General features: G+C 40.1%; 2 protein-coding genes across 5 annotated transcripts in view; one reads left to right on the forward strand and one right to left on the reverse strand.

The window, feature by feature from the left end:
* GJA10 (gap junction protein alpha 10) lies at positions 1 to 1848 on the forward strand. The gene has a single exon (XM_053381474.1). It carries the CDS (start codon positions 92 to 94, stop codon positions 1658 to 1660), a length of 1569 nt encoding a protein of 522 aa, XP_053237449.1. The 5' UTR covers positions 1 to 91; the 3' UTR covers positions 1661 to 1848.
* A 7569-nt stretch (positions 1849 to 9417) lies between these two features.
* The window catches only part of BACH2 (BTB domain and CNC homolog 2), a 180104-nt gene continuing 175227 nt past the window's right edge, over positions 9418 to 14294 (reverse strand). For all 4 annotated transcript variants that reach the window (XM_053381465.1, XM_053381468.1, XM_053381466.1 and 1 more), the window contains one exon: positions 9418 to 14068. In XM_053381465.1, the coding sequence (XP_053237440.1) occupies positions 13586 to 14068 (483 nt within the window). In that variant the 3' untranslated portion in view covers positions 9418 to 13585. The remainder of the gene's footprint in view (positions 14069 to 14294) is intronic.

Raw genomic sequence — 14294 nt, forward strand, 5'->3', positions numbered from 1 at the left:
TGTGATCAAGCGCCAATGCCCATAGAACCGAACTGTAGTTTGGTATTTCATCGTTTAACACTGCATTGTTATTTGTTTCAGGGATGAACCCATGACTATGGGGGACTGGAACTTGCTGGGCAGCATTCTAGAAGAAGTACACATCCATTCTACCATAGTGGGCAAAATCTGGCTCACCATCCTTTTCATATTTCGAATGCTAGTTCTTGGTGTTGCAGCTGAAGATGTCTGGGATGATGAGCAAGCAGAGTTCATTTGCAACACAGAGCAGCCTGGCTGCAGCAATATCTGCTATGACAAAGCTTTCCCCATCTCCCTGATCCGTTACTGGGTGCTACAGGTAATCTTTGTTTCATCTCCTTCCCTCGTTTATATGGGTCATGCCCTTTACAGACTCCGGGCCCTTGAGAAAGAGAGGCAGCGGAAGAAAGCTCACCTCAAAGCACAGCTGGAAGAGATCGAGCTTATATTGGAAGAACACAGGAGAATAGAGAGGGAACTGAGGAAGTTGGAAGAACAAAAGAAAGTAAACAAGGCACCCTTGCAAGGGGCCTTGTTGTGGACCTACATCCTGCATATCCTGACCCGGTCAGTCTTAGAAGTGGGTTTTATGGTGGGTCAGTATCTTTTATATGGGTTTCAAATGTATCCACTTTATAAATGCACTCGCCCACCATGTCCTAACACTGTGGATTGTTTTGTATCTAGACCAACAGAGAAAACTATCTTCATGGTTTTCATGCACAGTATTGCAGCAGTTTCTCTCTTTCTGAATGTTTTAGAGATTGTCCACTTGGGGGTGAAGAAGATTAAAAAGACCCTTTGTGGGACACTCAAGGAGGAGCTTGTAGCCACTGATAATGACATTAACTTTTCCAAAAAAAATTCAGTGATACAGCAGATTTGCATCATGTCTAACTTGTCTCCCCAAGGCAGTTTTAAATATATGCCAGACCAGCAAGTTGGGCTGCCAGCTTACTTGGCTCCTGAGGAAGGATTCACGCCTGCTGAACAAAACCAGAACCCAATAAACGCAGAACAACAGTGGTGCAGCAACCAGAGAAGCAGGCCAAATCAGCACCAGGGTCAACTCCACCACCTCTGCAGACATCTAGAACATTCTAATGAGTGTGATCAGCACCACCGACAGCTCCCCAGGCACCTCCAAAATCTCATGGGTCAGCGGCATGACTATCAACAACAGAATGAGTCTTCCAGCAGTGAGGATGTCCAGAAGCCATCACAGCAGGGCACCAACAGCTATCGAAAGAATGAACAGCATCCTCTAGAACATTCCAAGAATCCTCAACATGGTCCTAAACCTTGCATTATCTCCAGTCATATGGACAGCCCTCAAGGCATTCTTCGAAAGCATAGCCGGGCACTCAGCTGCAAGGACTTAGGAACTGATCGCTGTGACTCTCCAGACAGTGGGCGTCATCAGAACCGCAAGTCTAGCTTTTTGTCCAGGGTGTTGTCAGAAAGCCAGCTGGACACAGACTCAGACACCTCAGACTCGCGGAATGGTTCTGGCTCAGATGCCAAACACAGAGATGATAGCAGTCTTCCGAACACACCACCACTTCCTTCCGCAATGGGACGCAGAATGTCAATGGCAAGTAGACCCAAGCGACCTTCCTTCTATACCCTGCTAGTGTGAGTTATCGCTCCTTAGCATAGCGCTAGCTTAGGTCTTGGGCTTTACTGGTTCGTTCAGAATTGTGATCAAATAGAGCAGAAAATAATTTTGAGTTCTTTTATACCAAGTTAAGTCTTTGAGAAATATAACTGTTGCAGCAGAAAGGCATTTTAAAAACAAAACAAAATGAAAGGCATCAGACACCATGAATCTTATGGGGGGGGGGATTGGGAATGGGGGAGGTGCATACAATCAAATAGTGTTGCCACTGCTATCAATGTTAATATTAATGTAAAGACTTGTTGTTTTCCACACATGAACAAACAGGGTAAACAGTATTTCCCTGAATCCTCCTTAAAGCATACTTTACCCTATTTTTCAGTTTGGGAACTGAGGTTAAGGGCACCATGAAGGGTACATTATCTCCACAGCTGAGTAGGATTTTAAACTCTATTTTTCAGCAGTTATGAGGATATGCCATCAAATCACAGATCAGCTATAAACTCACAAGGTGGTCTTAGATAAGCCAAAGACCTCTTGGACTCAGCTCCAACCTTTGATATGGGTATCATAACACTGGTCTAACAAAGCATTCTGAGGCATGAAACCTCTTAGCCCCTCTGCTATATACATGGCTTCCATTGTGTCCTGCTCACAGTGACCCGTCTTGTGTGTGCACACCCTCTAGGGGACAGGAGGGTCTATTATCCCAGCAGGTGAATGTGATCAAGGGTATGTATGTATCTCAGAATTCCTCCCCAAGCCATGATGCCACAATGTTATGTAGACACCATGCAGATCAATCAGCTGAGTGACCTTTACAGTCATATCAAGTGAATGTGACCCATGCAGTTAGAAATTGTACAGTAATAAAATATGAGTGTGGGTGCATTTTCAAGCAGAGATTTTCTGCTCCTTTATGAGCTAAACAAGAATTAACTGAGACTGGTCTCTTATCATGCGGTGATGCAGGCTTGCCTTCTTCTAACCTGTTCAATTGTCAGGATTCTGCCTCCATACTAATTTTGGCTGGTAATTGCTTCCAACTGGTAGTTTGAGCTAAGCATTACCACGGTCCTGCAACCATTCCAATTCAGAGAAAGGCTCAGTGTACAATAACACTTGTTTTCCTAAGAAGCAAAGGCTCATCTGCCGCATAGTTAGGCGATGCTACCTGAGAGGTTCTTATGTGGCTGCCATGTGGTACTTTGTGAGTTTCACTTTAAATGCCTGGACAGAACCCAGAAAGAGGACAAGAGGTCATGGCTCACCACACATTCATTAGACTGCCTGCATGTTCCATGATCACAGGCACTACTCCTTCTACATCATAGACAGGAAACTTATGCCCTACCCATATTCAACTCCCATCAGCCCCAGCCAGCATGGCCAGGATCTAGAGCAGGTGTGGGGGAACCTATGACCCTCCAAATTCCCAGCCTCAGCATGAATGTTCTATGGCAATAATGCCAAAGGGCCAATGGGAATTGTAGTTCATCAACATATCTATGAATATCTAGAAAAATCTGGAGGGCTAATGGTTCCTCACACCTGAACTAGTAGGTTACAGGTGCTCCACCCCTGCTCTAGGCTCCCTTTCTACCTCTGCACTGACAATGGGGTGGGTCAGAGCTTTAGCTGCCCATCTCATTCCTACCCTCAAAACTGTTTACTATAAAGATGCTTTATGTGGGGCTGCCCTTGTTTCTGGTCTGGAAGCTGTAACTTCCAGCGGCCAGACTGCTCATGGGAGAAAGCTACATGTTACTCTTGCTGAGAGAGCCGCACAGGTTGCCATCTTACTGCTGGACCAGGTTCAAGGTTATTGTGTTAGTTCACAAAGCCCTACAGAACTAGGGCCTAAAGTACCTTAAAAACCACTTGGTTCCTTAAATATTCCACTGCCAAGGGGGAATTTGGGTAGCCCTTCATGCCCGTCAGGTTTGGTCAGCCTTTCCCATGATCCTTAACCATTTTGCGATGGTAGCTGCCGCTGATGCGCCACCACTTCCACATCTTCTGGAGCAGGGGTCAGCAAACTTTTCCAGCAGGGGGCCGATCCACTGTCCCTCAGACCTTGTGGGGGGCTGGACTAGATTTTGGGGGGGGGGAAATGAACAAATTCCTATGCCCCACAAATAACCCAGAGATACATTTTAAATAAAAGCACACATTCTACTCATGTAAAAATACGCTGATTCCTGAACCTCCGCGGGCCGGATTTAGAAGGCGATTGGGCTGTATCTGGCCCCCGGGCCTTAGTTTGCCTACCCATGATCTGGAGGGCTACAGCTTCTCCACCACTCTCATATTCTGAGGCAATAGATGACTGGAAAGTATTTGTTGGGGGCCAAACAGCAGGACAGAAGTACTGCTTGTGACTGGACTAGGCTGACCTTGGTTTAATCCAGCAGGGTGGTTGTTGTGCTTTTAAGATGAAGCACTGGGCTGGTGTGGCTGACCTGCATCCCTCAGTATATTGTTGGACTCTAGCTCCCATCAGTCTCAGCATAACCAATGGTTTGAGATGATGGGATCATCCAGAGGGAAACAGATTTGTCACGCCTTCGCTAAACTGTAAGCAAAACAGGTAAGTTAAAACTAAAATAATCTACAAATCTATTGAGAATGAACATTTCACTGAACCTTCTTTCTTCTTCTACAAGCCAAGTCAGTTTCTTTCTCTTTTCTCTTTCAGAATGTGCTACTAGAACTATCATCTATCATGAAAAAATAATGCTTGCTTAGCAGCACTACCAAAGCACAGCAGCAAATCCCAAAACCTGAAATATGAAGGTTAAAAGCAGTTCTCTCCCTTCCTCCTAGACCCTAGCAAATATGCTGCTTCAAGGTGGACAGCTATGGATATGGAATCTGTTATTTCTGACTGACACATGCATCTTGGCAGCCGCACGTGTGACCCAAAAGCCTCTTTCAAAACGCTCCCATTTCCTCTCATGTGCAACAACTAGGAGCTGTTTAGTGTGTCCAGCTGCTACAAAACAGCATTCTTTTGTTCCTAGGAGAAGACTATGGGGGAGATATGCCATTTGATTTGTAGGACTGCCACATAAGCTATCCAGCAGGAGCCCCGGTACACAACTTCAAGGCTGTTGAGATACAAAACATCTGTAAGGGTGGGATTGGCAGACAAGACTGCTTTCTGAAAGGCTCTCTTCCCTGCCCACCTCTGTACGCCCCAGGAATCAATGAATAAAAGATGAAAGCAGCATGCAGTAAGTTTCTAGTTCAGTGCTGCAGGTTAACAAAGAAGTCTGAATCCATCTCGAAGATGCACAGCTACCTCCCTCCCCAGACCTTTGGCACGCTGAATCTTATGATCTTGAAGGAATTGTCAGCATTACCTTGTTACTTGCCTGTTTCTCCAAATGTTAATAAACACGGGCTGAAAGCTTTTTTTAAAAAACAAAACATGACATAGCCTACCCCTGTTTTATTCCTTTAGCATAAAAGGGGACTAAAATAACAACTTAAACTGGTTCTACATTGTCTTTGTCCAGACAGTTCTACTTGCTGCTGCTTATGGAAAGGTTGGGTTTTTAACAACAAAAGAATAATAACGTCTCTTTCTGACTACTGCTGTTCCTGCCCTATATAGCACATAGGAAGTAAGGGTAGCCTTGCTGTAGAAAAGATACCAGTCCTGAAGGGGAAACTGTTCATTATCTGGGTGTTTTCTCTCTCTCCTCTTGTTCTTAAATAGGGCAGAGATGTCTGAGCACACAGATAGACTTAATGGAGGGGATAATAGATTCAAAAAATGGTAGGGAATAACTGCAAGGTCAAAAATGAATAGGCCAGACTGTTTCCAGCTATGTGTGGCAGCAAGGGAAAGATTATCGAGTTCACAACAGGGATGCACAACTCCCAAGGGTCACTTCAGTGCTTTTAACTAACTCAAGAGGCCCTCATTGCTATTTCCTATGCGAAAAGCATTTCTGATACAAATTTAATAGTTCTTTCTTTCTTTCTTTCTTTCTTTCTTTCTTTCTTTCTTTCTTTCTTCATTGATTTCTTTTTCTCATACAGCACACACTCTCTTTATGAAATCCATTCCATCTTTTCAGTCTCACTCAAACACAAAAAGCATACAGAGTAAAAACCAACCCTTACCCCTTTGGGACAGAAAGAAAAAAACAGCCCTAGAAACCACAATAGATAAACGTTCAAACAGGCAACTGCAATATGGAACAAGTGAGTTTCTTCTTCTGTTCCAGTTATAATGGTGCTCCAATCAACCCTCCTCAAGAATGCACAATTGCTTCAAGCTGCACACTTAAATGTTAGGTTGAATAGGAAACATTAACTAAAGGATAAAGAAAGACATGGTGGGGAAGACCCACTTCCATGTTTTTCACAAGCTTTTAGCGTTTTCTTTACTAGTAAATGAAGATTTTTCTAAAAGATACCATGCCCAAGGAATACAGTAAGATAAATCACAAACTATGGTAAACAACTCTGTATTTAGTTTACAAAACCTAATTGACAATAATGTACAGCATGTCAACACAGTCTATTACATGAGATCTTAAATAATATATACAATGCCAAAGTAATAATGACATGCGCAACTCAGTATTTCAAAGCCGAGCAGTCCAAATTTCCTGAAATAAGTCCATGTGAGCAACTCTCTAAATGCATTTAAGCTACCTGAAAGTGGCTCACATATGTATATTGCTTTATGAATGTTAAGAAGACCCCCATGTGAGAAAACGCTCATCAAAAGCTCAGACAGAACCTTCATAGTAGCTCACATGACCTTGGATACAATGCTTTATAACAGAGGCAGCTCATTTGTTTGGCTGCACGCCACTGAGGGCTGAACATGAATGTGTGATTCCATTAAAATTCACCTTAAAAGTAAGCTAAGATCATGCAAAGGTGAATTCTGCCCATGATAAAAGCCTGTGGCACCTACACCGATCTTGCTACCTGAAGTGCAAATGAAGACCAACAGTGAGCCAGTATGGACTATGGCAGAATGCCTAATCCCTACATAATGCTACATTTAGATGTAGTCTTGCAGTTTATTTAAGATCTGGTATCTAACAGCACAATCGTGACCATGTCTATTCAGAAGTTGTTGCTGGCATCCATCTGTCTTGAGAGACAATGGGGTATGCCTCCGGGGGTGAAGTCACAGGTAAGAGCTAAGTGCAGGGTGAGGATCAAAGGAAGACAAACTACCACAGAAGGAGCACAACGTGTTCCTCCACCAATGGAACTATGCCTCCCCTAACACCCTATATACCCCAGAAGTAATTTCTATTGAATTTACTGGGGCTTACTCCCAGGTAAACGGGGTTAGGACTGCTGCCTTAGCCACCTTTCAGATTTGCTTGCTTTTCAATGAACGCAACATTAAATTCAGAGGCAGAGATCTACAATACGTAATGATATGTCTTTATTTCATCAACAGAAATGGTGTCTAGACAAAATTCAGTTAACACTATCAATTCAAATGAATGGAAAGGGTTTTCTTTTTCTTTGCACGATACTGTATTTACAATGAGTAAATGACGTCTTAAATTTATTAGTTCATAGCAATGCTGTTTTTTTTCTCCAAAAAGGTAAAAATTCTTAGTAACAAGGAATAAGCATCAACAGCCATTTCATTTATACAATATAAATCACAAGAAACCACAGTCACCTAGAAAAAAAATAATAGACAAGCTTAAGAACTAGTACAATAAAATGATGCATTGAATTAAGTTACATTAATCGCATAGAATCTGTGTAAAAAGTATATAGAAAAACACCTGATGCAACTTGTTACAGTCATTGACCAGTTATGAGAGGTACAGAGGATTATACAGGTAGATATGTGTGAAAACTGTCCATACTGTCTGACCTGGGGAGGAAGAGAAGAGGGATTGCATCCCCTTGCATACACTGATAAAAACCCTGTTTTGAATATGGCCTCTGAAGTTTGTAAGGCATATAGTAGAGGTGCACTTGTATCCCACTGGTTCTGGAACAAACTTGGGGTGGTCTCCACCCTTGAAATAAAAAGTTGACCCTTGAATTGAATGGCAAAAATCAAGCATCCAAAGATCTCCAAAGTGTTTAGCATAATTTCTGATTGGAGGGATCCAAATATATTCAGTCATATCACAAGTAGTAAATATACCAGTTTCTGAAGCACACATCATCTTTTTTTTGTGACATTGCAAATGTAAGAGCTTAAACTTGCTTTCAAAACAACACACAGTTCTATGGTTAAGTGGGGTGGGTGGGGAAATCCCGATTAGATACTCAGGATGGCTCTCCAAATCTGAACTGACCTATTAAGACAGAGGGCTATGGGAAATCCTAGGCTGAGTTTCTGACTCAAAATTCCTTCAAATCAATGGATAACTAATTCCAGAATGAGAAACTGAGTCACATTTCAAACTCTGAGCAATGAAAAAAGTCAATTTCTGACCAAACTGCTTAAGCTTTTCAGTTCCAAAGGTTGCAGTCCTATGCACACTTAGCCAAGAATAAGTTCTATCAAAAAGGAAGCAAACATGCTGCACAAATGTACATATCAATTACCACACTGCATAGGTGTCTAAACTTGTATGTAAACTGGACTTCTATAATAGAGCTGATGTTGTAATAGAGTTAATGACATGTCCAACAATAAAAGGTATTTAAACCAGTCATAAAATTTTTCTTTTAAGTTTGAGAAGGGAATTTGAATAATTAACGCTCCACCGGAAAAGTGGTTTCCATCACAATGGTAGAACCATATGAGTATTATAATTTAAAAACAAACACATATCACTAGTTTTAATGGTGTTTTTTTAAATATATAATATTGGTGGAGTGTAGGAAAATACTGTAATTCTTTTACACGGCAAGCAATGACATTCTAACTTCCAGAGAAAATTATAATAATTTATTAGTAGTCTACAATCCACCAAACTATAGATTTTAATATACATAAAATTGTTTGAATGGACTTAACATATGTACATGTACAACTCTATTCTGCAGCATCATTTGATGCCTGAGTCTTGAAATAATTCAAATATTATAAATATACATAGTATAAACAAGCAAAAGTACACACACTGATTTTATACTGGAGATAGAAATTAGCTACCACATTTTTAGCAAGGTTTCCCTTAGGCTACATCAAATCCTTTTTTTAAAATTTTTGTCCCTATCCACCTTGTCTAAATAGAATTTTAAAACAGGTACACAATTAAGCTGATGTAACAAAAATAAGGGGATAAATAAACATAAAACCTTATTATTTGTGTGTGAAGACTACCTCTTGGAGTCATTGGTTTGAGCTGGGTTGGTGAGGCTTGCATAGGCTTATCAATACTACCCATTAGGCCAGATGCTCAAGGAACACTCTAGCTTCATCGGCTAAACCTACATGTATTATTTTTATTTATTTTTAAAAGACACCCATGAAGATAAATGGTGGAATGAGATTAAAGGCTCTGGAGGTCTCTTTATTTTAGAATTATTCTGACTCTGGCATACAAACTTAAAAAACCCCAAACATATAGCAGTTTGTCACAATGCTTACCATATTCCATCTAGGGAAGAATTCGTTTTTGTTTTAAGAGCTCTGAGGAAAACTGAAATTCCACAGATGTAGCTTTTCTCGTCACAGCACTGTACTGACGAGAATAACCACACCTGCTGAATACCACAGTGTTCAGAACTCCTGTCAGGGGTGAAAAAAAGGCTGAATGTTTTTCTTTCTTTTTCTTAAAAAACCTGCCTATATAAGTATGTTGGGTTTATCAAAGTATGCTGGGTTTATTAAAGCTTTTGAAATTAAAAGCTTGGACATGAGTTGAATGTAACCCTTAACTACCATATTATCAGCAGCTGAATCTGTTACACTAAGTTTTATCCAACGCCCACACTATTTTTTTTAAAAGAGACAGCAGTTGTAAATACTAATCACAGTGGTTTGTGTATCCAATGATTTTTTTTTTTTTTACTTCCTTGGGAACAAAAATACATGGATTAGATCCAAAAAAATAAAATAAAATAGTGCATCTTTAAAGCAGCATATATCCTTAGAAAGACATTGAATAATTTACTTGCACAATATATAAAATAATAGTTTTATACTGCAGCATCAAACTCTGACGCCTGAGTCGTCATATGTTAGGTCTAGAATATAAATATGGGGATGTCTTGGTAACTTGATTGAGTCTTTTTTTTCCTTTTAAACTAGCTATTTTGTTCCAGAATCAGGTTGCAATGAACTTCAGTTGTATTCAAGGCACCCCCAAGATAACACGGAGAAACAAATATATTACATAGTGTAATACTCACCTGACAAAAGCAGAAAAAGCCTAAATGAAATGAGGTTTTCTGGCAATACAAAGTATAGCAAAGGCAAATAAAAAGGAGGACTAGTTTCAGACTGGACAAAGCTAAATGCATACTCCTTACATGCTCTTTGTATCAGTGCAAAAGCAGTTTCCATCTAGCACAAAACGTCAAACTCAGACAAACCTATTAATTCCTTTATGAATTTTTTATCAATCGAAGGTATTTTCTCCTTCTGCATTGTTCAGCAATGCCTACTTATTTATTTTCCAATAGAAGTTTGGTCAGTTATTTATTCAAATGTGTCGTTTCGTGTCCAGTTCTGAAGCTAATTCTCCTACATGTCTCTCTTGACATTAACCCAAGAGCCACATGTAGTTCTGAAGAACCATACACAATATATAGTCCAATGAAGAAAAATATACATATCAGTCATTTGTAAATGGTGAAAAGCTAAACTCATCCTAAAAAGCTTGAAACGATAGACTTATCTGAGCAGTGGACTTTAAAAAATCAGTTTCTCCAAGAAAAGAAAACAGAAGAAAAAGGTAGAGAGAGGCCCAGCACCAATGAGAGAGCCAGGTCAATACAATAGCTGTGGAACAATATGTTCTGTCAATTGCATTTAAACCACTGGAATGAGGTCAAAAGTACCAGTTGCACGTGAGTTGGTGTGATAGCAAATCTTCATGTCAGAAAGCTAGCTCAGACTTGGTTGAATACCCATAAAAACCACAACTAGCTGGAGGTCACTTAAAAATAAAGAAAGCAACAGAAAACAAAACAAAACATTTGAACAATACTGTCGACTGAACGATTACAACAACAAAATCTCAAATGCAAAAACCTGGCTTTAAAGCCATAATGCAATTCACATGTAGCTTTAAAAAAAATCTAGCTTCCATCACTGTCCATCTCACAGAAGTTAAGATTTCTTTGCAAAGCACAGAAGGGCTCTGCAATGTCAACTGATTACAAGTCAATCCCCTCATAGTTGCATATCCCCTAACCCCCTAAAGAGCTTCTGTTTTCTGCACACAGAATTGTTGCAAGCTTCCAATATAATTAAATAGCTACAAAGCGAGTCAAGGACTTTCTCACCCCTGCGCCAAAACATCCTACAGCTTGAACTAGCATCCTTATGACATATATAAATAGATGAATAATTAGAGTAAGTTTTTGTTTGTTTTACAGAAATGGTTAATACTTAATTTATAATATTTAAAAACATAGCAGTTCCAACCTACATAAGAACATCCCTCCCTTCCTAGTAAATAAATGTGGCACATGCAATGGATACGCCTCCTGGTTGGCAGGTAGGTTGCAGTGAATTTGGAGTACAGAGAAGAAACAGGACTGGCAAGCTGTCTGCATAAGCTGATAAAAAAGAGGGTGTCAATTCTTCCTTTAGAAAAGCAATGCAGATTTACTGAGTGCCATACCGCTTAGTGTAAACATTAGCACTGAGAAACATATTGTCATAGTTAATAGGAAAAAAACCTGTTTGAATCACATGGGGTGGCTCAATATGGTTTTACCCACAGAAAAGGTGAACAGTACCAATCTGTAAACCATAGATGCCATCATAAAATATAGCTCAAAGCACCCTGGCACAATCAAGATAGAAAGTCACTTTAAAAACAAAACAGAGGACACAATCCATCAGGGATAAGGTGATGAGGGAAAAAGTATCCTACAAAAAAACTCCTTGAAATCTTTGGATGTTATGCAAAAGCATCTCTCTCGAGCAATTCCCATCAATCACAATAAAAATGGTGTAGGAAAAGTCCTGGTGGATTGTGCCCACCCATTCCCTGAAGAGTTGTTTCCATGTGTTTGTTGGGCAGATGTTACATCTGAAAGAAGCTTGCCTTGCACAATCACCATGTGAGTCAGGTCAGCTGGAGTTCTGTGAATTTCCTTGAGTTTCAGTACTTCTGAAACTTGTCCTCCAACAAAGTTTCCTCTGAGACAGATGCTGCTTTGTGCTGATAAAAATAATACAAACTGAGGGAACCTGACAGCACAATATTTCTGACACATGGGCAATCACTGCAGAATCACTGCAGAAATGCATGCTTTTTTAGCACTTTGGGGTAGAGATTGCTCTAAGCAAGCCTCTACATCTCTATATTACAGGGCCAGTCCTGGAAACCTTTCACGTAGACAGTTTCTCATACGTTTGTGGAGCTGAATTAGAGTTGAACAAATGCCAGTGTAAATAGTGTAGTGAAACACTGCTGTTAACACCTGCATAACATGGTGTACAACAGAATTACACACTGAGGCCAATAGGACTATTGGAAGGGATGAACAGCACTAGTACGACATAAATAAGCAAGAATTGCAGTGGGAAGCTTAATTCAAACTTCACTGAGTCTCATGGAACTATGTTCACCAACGTAAACAGCCTGTGTCTTAAGCTATAGTTCTCAATATCAGTGACATACACTGGCCACTGTACAGTTTTTAAGGTGTCTTTGTAAGTATCAAACGATACTTGACAAATAGAAAATCCCTCTTAAAGAAAGAAGAAGAAGCAGCGACTTAATATCTGAATTGGGGAAGTAAAAGAAAGAAGAAAAAGACGAATACAGAAAATACCCAATTCACACTATTGGGTGAATTCCATATTTGGCAAGATTGTTATTTCCCTACATAATCATCTCCTGAGTGGTGTTGTTGTTTTTTTATATAAAAAATGTTGTTTTACTTAACAGATAACAATAAAAAAGCAAAGAATACAGTATATGAGTTATACTGAAGTCACAACTTCATTTATGAAAAGGGGTTTGATCCAAAACTCAGTGCAAGTGGCAAAGTTGACCATCGCTGTACAGTATTGTGAGAGGATTCAAATAAAACCCACTTTGCTCAAATGGGCACATAAAAGACAGCTGTGCCACAAACACTGTGTATATTAAAATTTCAAATCAGCTTCCAACATTAAACTTTATAAATAAAATACAAACTGAATGATATTGCTGAACCGTGAACCTAAGTGGTGGTGAGAAAATATTAAAAACAGGTACAAACTACTACCTAGCATTGACAAAAAAAAAAGGAATGTTGGAATTTGTTTATACAATAGAAATGAAAAAAAAATTCCAGTTGTTTTCATGAGAAAAAATTGAGGCATGCAGGGATTTTTTTTGCATATGGATATATATTTTTATATATACTATATATAGTATGTACAGTTTAGTTATAAAACTTTGATGTGTAAAGAAGCTGTCTTCAATGAAAAATTGAACATTCAGAGGAAATTCCTGAGTTAGGGTTTTGTGACATGGGCCACTGAGAAAAAAGCTGCGTTTGGGTCCTCAGAGGTGTTATGTCCATCCCTGTTGAATATTGAAATTAAAATACAATAACAACAACAATAACAACAACAATAAAAAAGAAACAGACAGTGTTGCCACTGTTTTGTTCCCCTGCATGAGCAAGGGATAGCACCATAGTGAAGAAGTTAAACTCCCGCTTGTAGAGAGGAGGGAATACTTAAAAACAGTATTGCTGCTAAGACCACTGTAGTGTGCACCAAATATGTTCTTCAATCTAAACAACAAACGAACGTGGCCACTGGCTGACTGAAGAATACCTTGCTAGACATGGCGTGAAAAAGGTATACAGCCACTAGGTGTATTCCTTCCTAGGTTGCTCATCTGTTGTACATTTATCAGTCATTTCCTGACAGAAGTCCACTGTCACCGTTTGGTTATTCTGCTCAAGAGGGAGCTCCTGCTCGCAGTAAGTACCTTGGTCAGCTCCATCCAATACTCTTGCCGCTGCGCATTTGTCAGAAATGTTGTTAGGTAGCCAGTGAGCTCCTAGTTGCTGCACTGGGCTTTGCTCCGAACAGCACTGCAAGCCTTCCCCAACACACTGAGATGTCACCACATTTTGCTCTACTCCGGCTGGCGAAGGGTTGATACTGGTTGCTGTTGGAAGATCCATAGGCCTGAGGACAGGGCAGTATCGGTGCAGGTCTTGGATCTGTTCGGAGCTCTGCATATCCCTACACACTTCTTGGGAAAGGCAGGAGAAATTATCTAACAGCTCCCCCATGCATGCTTTCAATTGGTTCCTTTCTGATAAAAGTTTCTCCTTCTCACAAACCTGAGAGAGAGAGAGAGAGAGAGAGAAGTGAAAGGTCTTAATTTTAAGAATTATGGTGTATCAGGCTTCTAGAACTCAGAAATAAATCCAGGCAAAGCTAATTCACACATTACACAGAATGATGTGGCAAAGCTCTGGACTATACAACTTCAGACTAGAGATGGAGTGAAGATTTGAAGCAGAGTTTCTTGACCATGTGAGGATCACTGCTCGAATTCTTGTAGAT

Source organism: Podarcis raffonei, chromosome 3 (genome assembly GCF_027172205.1).
Source record: "Podarcis raffonei isolate rPodRaf1 chromosome 3, rPodRaf1.pri, whole genome shotgun sequence".
Lineage (NCBI taxonomy): Eukaryota > Metazoa > Chordata > Lepidosauria > Squamata > Lacertidae > Podarcis > Podarcis raffonei.

What these genes read in the sequence shown, in the direction of transcription:
- GJA10 (XM_053381474.1), top strand. Translation starts at nt 92, where the DNA reads ATGACTATGGGGGACTGGAACTTGCTGGGCAGCATTCTAGAAGAAGTA.